This window comes from Camellia sinensis, chromosome 6, assembly GCF_055761805.1.
Source record: "Camellia sinensis isolate YWXY chromosome 6, ASM5576180v1, whole genome shotgun sequence".
In the NCBI taxonomy this organism is placed as follows: domain Eukaryota; kingdom Viridiplantae; phylum Streptophyta; class Magnoliopsida; order Ericales; family Theaceae; genus Camellia; species Camellia sinensis.
The window spans coordinates 205,441,956-205,452,500 of record NC_138966.1 but is presented as its reverse complement, the minus strand read 5'-3'; the positions used below and the strand labels follow the sequence as shown (position 1 = coordinate 205,452,500).

Here is a 10,545-nt window from a genome sequence, read left to right as displayed (position 1 = left end):
TGCACTTTCTCTTCAACAAGGGCGGTTTTCCCGCGGAGGAAACCTGCGACAGATTCGAAATCTGAAACGCCGACGACGACGAAAGTTGCTTGCTGTCGGTGTCTCCCGTCAAAGACGACATGAACGAGGTGGTGGCGCCGGAAATCGCCGGCGAATATGAGGAGAAATTAATCGATTTCGACGCCGAGTCTTTCCGATCAATAACCCCATTTTTCACGATCATGAGGTGGTCGTGCTGAGATTGAAGATGGTGGTGGTGAGAATTTGGGTGAGGAACAGCGAGAGGAACTTGTTGGATTGGTCTCAGGCAATAGATTCTAGTCGATTCAGAGACTTCTTTGGAGTCTCTGTTCTGGTTTTGAACCGGTAACGCCAGAGGGGCTCCTCTGAACCGGGCATGGCCGGTTCTAGTCTGACCCAGAAGAGAAATGACTCGCTTGAACTTGGTTACAGCCACATCAGCAACTGCTCTACAGTCCATCTCTATCTCCATAGTCGATCTCTGCTCTGAATTAGCTGATAATTAACCCTCTTGTCTCTGTTGTTGTTGTTGTTGAGACTGAGAAAGAAGTCTAATGAGCTTCTCAACACTCTCTCTCATGATTTTGGTGGGGATGATCATGCATCCGCCAACCCCAATGCAGGGAGCATGTCCAAGTTGAAGGAACTTGTGAAGAGGCACTCTGAGCTCATTAGCTACCCAATCTACCTCTGGATAGAGAAGACCACAGAGAAAGAAATTAGTGAAGATGAAGATGAGGAAACAAAGAAAGAAGAGTTTCAGGTATGTGTTTGTGGTATGTGTTGAACATTCTAGCGGACTAGGTTGAGGTCCAGCGGGCGGCCAAGGCGAGGTCGCCGCCCGCCGGTGAAGCGAGAAATACTAAGGTCTTAACCTCGCTCTGATACCATGTAAGAAATAAATTGATAGATAGAGAATAAATTGTATGTATTATTGATTGATGTATATTGATATCTATTACAATGATTCATGATTCCTATATATAGAAGAGGGTGAGTGTGTAGTAGGTAAGGAGTAGGTGAAGTGGAGGTGGTAGTGGTGTAGTGGGTTAGGTTTAGTGGAGTAGGTGAGGTGGTAGTGGTGTAGTGGGTTAGGTTTAGTGGAGTAAGTTTAAGTGGGTGAAGTAGGTGGAGAGTAGGTGGATTTTAACAAATAATAGCCATGGTTCTTGTTCTTTTCTTATGCATCATTATTGTGAATGAAATTGCTAGGTAACTGTTGTGGTGGGTATAATATTCGTGCTTCATAGATGCTCAATATTGTAGATGCTGGAGTATACATGCTTCATAGATGCTGGAGTATGCCGGTTGTTAATTGATTGCTCTTTGATGCAATCTTTGATGAACATAAAATTATCTTTTTGATATTAAGGAATTTAGTACTAGATATTTTATGAATGTACTCTTGCTTTAGGTTTTTATTGTATACATACTACATCACTAAAAATTATAAAATAATTTTATTTTACAAACGTATCCATGCCATACTTGTATCGTACCCTTTTAAGTTTTGCCGTGTAGCAGTATCCATATCCCGTATCCGTATCCATGCTTCCTAGTTAGTAAGTGACCACTTTGTTCCATAAGAAGTAGGCAAACCCACTAAGGAATTAATTTCTTGATAATTATGTTGGCTGTAGAAATGTACACTTCTTCACTCCAGCATCTAGTCAAGCTAACTACAAATACTCAAAAGAGAGTTTGATCACACATGCCCTTAGGATAGAGCAGGCCTCTCAAAAAGTTAATTCCAATTTGCCTCTATTAATCAAACTGAATATTAATCTAGGTCAGTGCAAGTACCCTGGATGAAATCTTTTGATGTAGGACGAGCAGGGATTACTTTCCTACAAATAGTGAGCCCGGTTTAAGTATACTGCAGCAGTAACAGTAGACTTGTAGGGCTAGATTTGGTGGGATTTTATGACTGTAGAAGTATTTAAAAAAATAGGAGTTTAAGGGACAGTTGGGTGGTTGTTCTAAGCACGGTGAACAGTGACGTGAACAGTTGGGTGGTTGTTCTAAGCACGGTGAACAGTGACGTGAACAGTTGGGTGGTTGTTATCAAATATCAATAAAGTATGTTGTTTCTGTTGATTATTACTAAACTATAAAACAAGAAGACCATATTTTATCTTTTTTGAGTGTTTGTAATATTTTTTTCGTGTCTTAATATATGAAAATAAATTTTAATGATTATATGTATAAGGAAACTTTTTGTAGCTACTAAATAATAAAAAAAAATATTGGTAACTTATTATTTTATCTGTAAGTTTTTTATAAAAAAAAAAATATATGTAGGAGGGTCCCACTTTCAAAGCCCGTCTAAGGCCACATAAATCTCAGGGCTGGCCTTGTATGGAGCCTTACCCCACATGCGGGGAGGCTCAACTGCCATGAAAATGATTATAAGAAATTTGTTCTCTTTCTTGGCTATATTTTAATGTCAAATTCAATGAATCCGTTTGAATTCTAAGTGCCTTTCACTCTTTGATACTTTTCGGACTCCAGATTTATACTGATTCTGCAGAAGCCAAGATCCCAGCAGTTCTGGATTACGTGGGAACTGTCATTGAGGTATTTCTTCTTCTCCCTTGGTTTTCCTTTCTAATACTAAACTGCATCAAGCAATGGATAAATTAAGCTGCTGTAATTAGTTTTGTTGAAAAACACTATTAGTTAGCACTTAGCTGTGAAAAAGCATTTCAAAAATAATTTAAAGTCTCTACGAGATAAGGATTAGAAAATAATAGATTTTTGTCATAGAAGAAAACTTCCAAGTAAAAATTATATAAAGAGAAATTAGTAACTACAAACAAATTGCCAGTGGTTTGTTGTTTGGCTTAGTTATGTTAAAGATGATAATCATCTGTTCACCATACCCAATTGAATCTTCATGACATGACTTAAGTTTATTTTTAATGTTTTTATTTATCATTTGGGTTTGACTTGCTGAAGTAGCAAAACAACTTTTACCAGTTCCAGTATTTGACATTTTTCTTTTTGTTAATTCTCCACATCAACATGAATTTTTTTCCACTATAATGGCATAAATTAATATGCTTACTTTTGATTATTTGGAAAATTAACATTGTCTTGAACTTCAGGTTTCATATTGGGTACTGATTAAAGTTTCACAGAACAAATGCAAAAATACAGCGCCATCATTAATGTTACAGGTGTTAAGTTATTTAATGGACTCAGAGGAGTATAAAAAATTGAAAATCAACTCTAATTTCAACTTTCAAGAATCACTTCCGATTTCGGCAAGCCCATTCTCACAATGAGTTGGCTACTCTCTCCAAAAACAGTTCCAGATTGAGGGAGTGAAGTATGCCTAATTTCGGGTATGATGTAATTGCGCTAGTAATGCCACATAATAGACATCTTTCTGGACAAGATATACCAAGTTGCAACTTTTATTATCAAATAATGACCTTATTGAAGATGTTATAGAATAAGTTTACAAGAAAGAAACCTAAGCAAAATAAGAATTTGTGGTAAAGCCAAATCTAAATCCTGGTAATTAGCATAACTTAGGAGAATTTATCCTTAACCACCTCTTAGTTTGCATGCACTTGTGCATATGTATGTCTGTAAAAATATATGTATTATTGATTGATTTGTTGTTACAAGATTGTTGTATTACAAGATTGATTTATTACAATTCCTATACAATCTATATATAGAAGAAAATGTGGTAGTAGGTGTAGTGGAGGTGATAGTGGGTTAGGTGAAGTGGAGTGTGTGGTGAAGTGGAGGTAGGTGAAGTGGAGTGTGTAGTGGAGTAGGTGAAGGTAAAGATGGGAAATTCTAACAGCCCCCCGCAAACTCAAGGAGGAGAGAAACTAACCAACTTGAGTTTGGAGAGAGTAACAAAACAAGAAAATACATAAAAATAAAAAAGGATAGGAGACACTGTATGGTCGTGTCAGACCGTTGGTGAAGACACTGTATGGGGTGTCATAACGTTGTAGAGGACACTGTATGGTGGTGTCAGACCGATGTAGAAGACAGTTTATGGGGTCATGTCGGACCGTTGGAGAAGACAGTTTATGGGGTCATGTCGGACCGTTTGTAGAAGACAGTTTATGGGGTCATGTCGGACCGTTGTAGAAGACAGTTTATGGGGTCATGTCGGACCGTTGTAGAAGACAATGTTGTGACAGTTTACGGAGTCTTGCTGGACCCTTGTAGAAACTAATCGGAATCAATGTCGGGACAGTTTACAGAGTCTTGTCGGACCCTTGTAGAAACTAACCGGAATCTATGTCGGGACAGTTTACAGAGTCTTGTCGGACCCATAAAGGAGCTAACCGGAATCAATGTCGGGACAGTTTACAGAGTCTTGTCGGACCCTTGTAAAAGTGGCACCCTCAAAAGGTGTGCCCAATTTTGTCAAAAGGCGTGCCATCAAAAGGCGTGCCCAATTCATCAAAAGGCGTGCCATCAAAAGGCGTGCCATCAAAAGGCGTGTCCACTTTGTCAAAAGATGTGCTATGAAAAGGCGTGCCAGTTTGTCGGGCGGCAAGAGGCGCGCGATACGCGTGGCTGCCTCGGCTATTTATCCAAGACGAAGGCTGAGGCTGAGGCATACCATTCTGAAACCTCTGAAACCAACCCTTCGCTGAAAAAAAACTCTGCCTCTGCGGAGAGAGAAACTGTGGAACACTTTGTTGCCATTCTGTCACCAACCCTTCCGAAACACTTAGCAACCCAAAAACATGGCCTCTTCTTCCCGTCCAGCTACCCAGAACCTGCTCACGCTCTTTCCAGAACTGAACGAGCCCACAAGAGAAATAACTGGTGCGGTGGCCAGGGAACCTCAACCAAACACCTCTGGTTTTGCTCCATTGAACTTTCCGATGCGGTCGGTGGAGCAAAAAATGGCGGTGCAAACTGATATTGAGGCTAATCAGTATACTCTGAAGTCATGCGTGGAAACCATGACGGCGGTCACAAATTTGTCGAACCGGCTGCAGAGTAGGACAAATGAGGTGCAGCATTTAAATTCCCAGCTGGCTCTGCTCCAACGCATGTATAAGGATGCGCGAGCAGAGATAAGTGTGCTAAAGACAGAAAACAAGGAGCTGAAGCGGAAGGCCACCGTGATGTTCCGATTTGGAGGGCCGCCATATGCTGCAGTGGAGGAGCAGGGAGTAGTGATCATGCCCAGTGGAGTGGGAAACACGGAGGCAACACCGGCAAGGGCCGTCCAGGACGGAGGCAAGAAGAAGAGACCGGCGGCAGAGTAGAGAAGAAAAAAACCCACTGTGGGTGTGGTGGTTTGGTGTTTGTTTGGTTGTGTTTTTGTTTTTTTGTTGTTTTTTTTTTTTTTTTTTTATATTTTTTTTTTTATTGTTTTATGTTTTTTTTTTTTTTTTTTTTTTTTATTATGGTGTAAAATGGTGATTAGGGCGAAGACCCGATAGAAATAAAATGAGTGTATGGTGCAAATCCGAATGGTTTGAAGGGATAAAACTGAGCAGAAAAATTAGATGGAATGAATAGAAGATTTTTTTTTTTTTTTTTTTTTTTTTTTTTTTAAGAAAAAATAAAATAAAATAAAATAAATAAAAGTAAAGTGGGTAAAGTAAAGGTAGCATGAATCAGCATGCGTTTAAAAAAAAAATGAGTAGATATGAGTTTGTACAAAAATAATAATAAAATAAAAAAGTGGTGAAGGTTGGCGTGCGCACACACAGTGCAAGATGGGTTTTATTTATATAAATATATATATACTAGAGAGTGTGGGTTTTATTTATATAAATATATATATACTAGACAGTGGGGAACAGGGGGTGGTGGTGTGAATTTTTTAGTGTTGAAGTTGTGGCTCTTTCTAGTTATGAAGAGAAAGAAGAGCAATTTAATCAGAAGTTATATAAATATATATATACTAGAGAGTGGGGGAGAGATGGAAAAGTAGGGGTGTGTCAATGTAATAAAATATATATATATATAGAGATATGTTAAAATAAGAGAAAGTGGAGGGGGGTGATGATTAAAAAAAATGTTGGCATCAGAAATCTCGTGGGTGTGTGTGAGTTCTGTGTGCGTGTGTCTATGGAGAGAGAGAAGGCACTGCTCAAGCACATGTTCTTCATATTGTCTGTAAAAGCTGCGAAAAAAGCTCATGTAATGAGTCCCACTTTCCTGGGAAGGCACCCTCCTTCTCCGTCCCTTTTTCGTTGTTGATTTTTCTGGAAGTTGGATTTGATCATTTCCCTCTCTTGTTTCGGTGTGTGGGTGTCCCGCGGATGATCAGCACCATAGTAATGATGAGAGAGAGGGTAGATGGATTTGAGATAAGAAATCGCAGGTGAGGGCTTCAAAGATTGGTGCCCCGTAATGGCCTGCATCCTTCTCAGTCAGAGTAGAGAGAGAGACAAAGAGTTCTCTTTCCTTCCTTTGTTCTCTCTACCAATCTTCGAACATGTGACCTGAGGCATTTGAAGTACATCCAAAGCCACATTGGCTCCTCCGGCTGTGGTCGCCGTGTGAGGACCATCCCATAAACCCATCTGGGTGTCGAGACCGAGAAACTCAGGGGTTCGAGTGGTGTGAAGCGAGAGAGGCGGTGGTGATTTTTGTTGATGAGTTGGAAGGAAACTGAAGGTATGTGTAAACAAATTCCAGCGGGCAGCGAAGGCAAGGTTGCCGGCCGGCTGCCCGCCGGTGAGAAAACAAAATATGGGCCTAAATCTTATGGCTCTGATACCATGTAAAAATATATGTATTATTGATTGATTTGTTGTTACAAGATTGTTGTATTACAAGATTGATTTATTACAATTCCTATACAATCTATATATAGAAGAAAATGTGGTAGTAGGTGTAGTGGAGGTGATAGTGGGTTAGGTGAAGTGGAGTGTGTGGTGAAGTGGAGTGTGTAGTGGAGTAGGTGAAGGTAAAGATGGGAAATTCTAACAATGTCTATGCACATGCACGCTCAAACGTAGCATTCTTAATATTTCCACTGTAAAGAAGGGAACCTGATTTCAGTTTACAAGGAAGAATGTTTAGATTAAAGAGATATATATATATATATATATATATATATTCATAATAATTTCATTGAAGATGAGGCAAGCAGGTGCAACCCCGTATACCAAAAAAAAAAAAAAAGTTGTACTTACCATGTATCAAAATCTCATCGAAGTCTCTACGAAATCTAAAGGATCAGGAAGCGTTGATTGAATCAATTGTGAGGCCTATGTTAGAATTAGCCATGGTTGGATATGGATAGCATACATTGTATAAGTTGATCAATTAGTTTTTCCATGTTGAGTCGAGGGTCAAAGGTTGCTCTGAATCTCTGATCCATATCATAATGTTCTCTGACATCTAGGATATATGCAAACGCAACACAGTATTTTATGGTTATTATGTGTACATACTACATACTATTGTTGAAGGTTATAGCATTTGAAGTTTTGTATTAGACCTTACCTATAATAAAATTAAATAAAAAATAAAAAAAGGTTTTGTTATAGACCTTTGTGATTTTTTGTTTCCTTTTTTGTTTATTTTATTGCAAATTTTGATTTGGATATTGTGCATCTATGTGTTAATTTTATCTTATTCTGATTGTTGCAGGCAGGTTGCAAGTTTCTAATATTTGCACACCATCAACCCATGATTGATTCAATATACCAATTTCTTCAGGTAATACTAGTGAATTGTCCATAAAAATCTTTAAAATTGATCCACTCATTAGCGCTGCCAAATTTCAGAAGAAAAGAGTTGGTTGCATTCGAATAGATGGTGGTACACCAGCAGCATCAAGGCAAGCTTTGGTAACAGATTTTCAGGAAAAAGATGCTATAAAGGCAGCAGTGGTAATGCAGTTTGATTCATTAATTTTTGTAGAATGTTTTCTGCTCTTATAATCTTCCCATGTATCAATGTTGATACTGTCATTGTGTTGCAAGGTTCATGATCTACAATTTTTCTTGTGCTTGTCATTTCACAGCTATCTATCAAAGCTGGAGGTGTTGGGTTAACCCTAACAGCTGCAAGCACAGTTATTTTTGCAGAGTTATCTTGGACTCCAGGTGACATGGTTCAAGCAGAAGATCGTGCTCATAGGATTGGCCAGGTAACCATTTAAAATTTCATAAATGATTGGTATGAGCTGTCATTTGGTTGGTATGAGCTATCACTTGATACCCTAGTATATCAGAGTTATTGTTTCATTTAAGTTGCTTGGACAATTTTTGGGGCACTACTGGTCAGTGCTTCTCAAGAGACATTCTATTTCTGCTTTCAAGCAAGTAGCAGTTATTTGCTCTGTAAATGCTTTTGTTGATGGCCCCAATTTATCATGAATGGGATGAAGAGTGATGACATTACAATAGCTATCGATGAAATTAGAGACTGCTCTAAGTTACTTTGTTTCAATTAAGTAATTGTGCTTTGCGGCTAAATGAAGTTAGTACAATAATTCTTCTAATTTTCATTCACAAATGCAAAGTGCCTCCAGTCTTCTGACAAGTTTGGTTCATTTTAGGTGTCATCGGTCAATGTATATTACCTGCTAGCAAATGACACTGTTGATGACATAATATGGTATGTTTATACCCCATTCGTTTTACTTGGACAATATTGTCTTACTTAAGTGGACAAGCTGTCATTGTTTGTTTAAGTAGGATATTTGATGATGATCAGTAACTTCTGCCTTATATTTCTCTTTACAGGGATGTTGTCCAGAGCAAGTTGGAAAATTTAGGACAGGTTATCTTTTCTTCCCTCTCTACTTCGAGGGTCATTCTGAGAGTGTGTAACATATTCAAGTTAAATGTCATAACTAAATTATTTTAAGTAATGACTTAAAATAGCAGTCATAACCAAACCCCACATAAGGTATAGGATAAACTACTAATAAGTCTTAATAGTTAGACTTAATTTCCATCAAGTCCTATTGAAAATAAATCCTAATAAAATCATCGCTAAAAATAATTGTGACCTTGTTTGCATTTGTCGCTAAAATGAACAATTAGCGATTTTTTTTGTCATAATTTTTATAAATTGTCATTAAAACTTACAATTAGTGACTTTTTTTGTAATGAATTTTTCGAACTGTCGTTGAAAATTAAAAATTAAAAATTAGAAATTAGAGACTTTTTGTGACGGTTTTTTACACCGTTGCCGAAGCTTATAAGTATGACATTTGTTGTAACAATTTTTAAACTATAGTTGAAAATTAACAATCAGTGACGTTTTTTAATAGTGTTTGATAAAAAATGCCATTAATTCTTACAAAACTTATTAGACAATAAGTTCATTTGTTAAGACCAACACGTGAATCGTCCTAAGGTATAACCAAAGACCTTTTGGATCATAACTAAAATAATAATCACAATAGATCATAATCAACTTCACAAGTCATAACTAATATCACAATAGGTCGTAACTAGGGCATATGGTACACACCCCAAAAAGGGGTTGGGCTGTGTACCATAGAATTTCCCCTACTTTTCAATACTCTTTACAAAATTTGAATTTTTATGCATCTGCTTGTAAATTTGTTTAATATAAAAAAAGGATCACCAATTCATCCATCGGACCATATATGCACATACATGTGGTTTGATATAGAACCCACCTGGTATGGCTTCAGTGCCAAATATCTTCTACATAGAAAGTTTGCATTTACACAAGCAAAGATTTTTTGAGATGCCAGGTTCAGTTTTCTTTATGTGGATTCTAGACTGAGATTTGGTCTATGGACTTCCAGATGCTTGATGGCCACGAGAATATGTTAGAAGTCTCAGCTAACCAGCCAAGAAGCAGCCTTGCAAAACAGATAACACTAGACTCTTTCATGAAGCGTTGTAACAACATCAATGACACTGAAGATCAGCCCAAGCTAAAATATCCTAGGAAATGAGCCATCGACTCTACAACCAAGTGATGTATAATCATGTATATATGAACAGGCACATGACTGAAAGTTCTTGCAATGATGAGAGCGCATTTATAGCCTGAATGGGTTGTAAACAAAATGACACTATACAGGAAAACCTCAATTTTGAAATGGGGATGTAACTATTTTTGTTTTGGTTTTGTTGCCAATCATTGCGAAGGCCTATTTCTGTGGTTGGGCCATGTGGGTGGCTGCTCTTTAACCACTGCAGGCATTATGGTGCTAGAATAATGGACATTCCTCACAAATCTGACCAATGTTTGGTAGCAAAAATCAGTGGGATTGTTATGGATATCCTTTTATGGTATTTACTCACAATATGTTGCAGTGCAATGCAATATGGAAATAGAAGAGTTTAAAAAAACAAATATCAACACAACGATTGTTTTGTTACCAGCGGGGATTTAGATTGTATCAAGTCTGTTCATGCCTCGCTCATGCAACGAATTGCCTTCTAACTACACCTAGTTTGACTCCAGACTATTTATGATGTGATTGGGAAATGGCTTCAAGATTTACCTGTGCGACCTCTTAGCATTTGACTTGTATCATATATCATGATTCATGAGATAATTACTATTTAAGTCTGGACTCTA

At 37.8% G+C, this 10,545-nt stretch overlaps 1 protein-coding gene and 1 pseudogene across 4 annotated transcripts in view; one reads left to right on the top strand and one right to left on the bottom strand.

Annotated features, from left to right (window-relative positions):
* LOC145792223 (putative WRKY transcription factor 7) overlaps positions 1-767 on the bottom strand; it is a 970-nt pseudogene extending 203 nt beyond the window's left edge.
* The window catches only part of CHR18 (chromatin remodeling factor18), a 58,208-nt gene extending 48,125 nt beyond the window's left edge, over positions 1-10,083 (top strand). For all 4 annotated transcript variants that reach the window (XM_028230799.2, XM_028230798.2, XM_082873021.1 and 1 more), the window contains exons 18-24: positions 2,533-2,598; positions 7,621-7,689; positions 7,758-7,862; positions 7,997-8,122; positions 8,534-8,592; positions 8,721-8,757; positions 9,761-10,083. In XM_028230799.2, the coding sequence (XP_028086600.2) occupies positions 2,533-2,598; positions 7,621-7,689; positions 7,758-7,862; positions 7,997-8,122; positions 8,534-8,592; positions 8,721-8,757; positions 9,761-9,913 (615 nt within the window). In that variant the 3' untranslated portion in view covers positions 9,914-10,083. The remainder of the gene's footprint in view (positions 1-2,532; positions 2,599-7,620; positions 7,690-7,757; positions 7,863-7,996; positions 8,123-8,533; positions 8,593-8,720; positions 8,758-9,760) is intronic.
* The last annotated feature ends 462 nt before the right edge of the window (positions 10,084-10,545 follow it).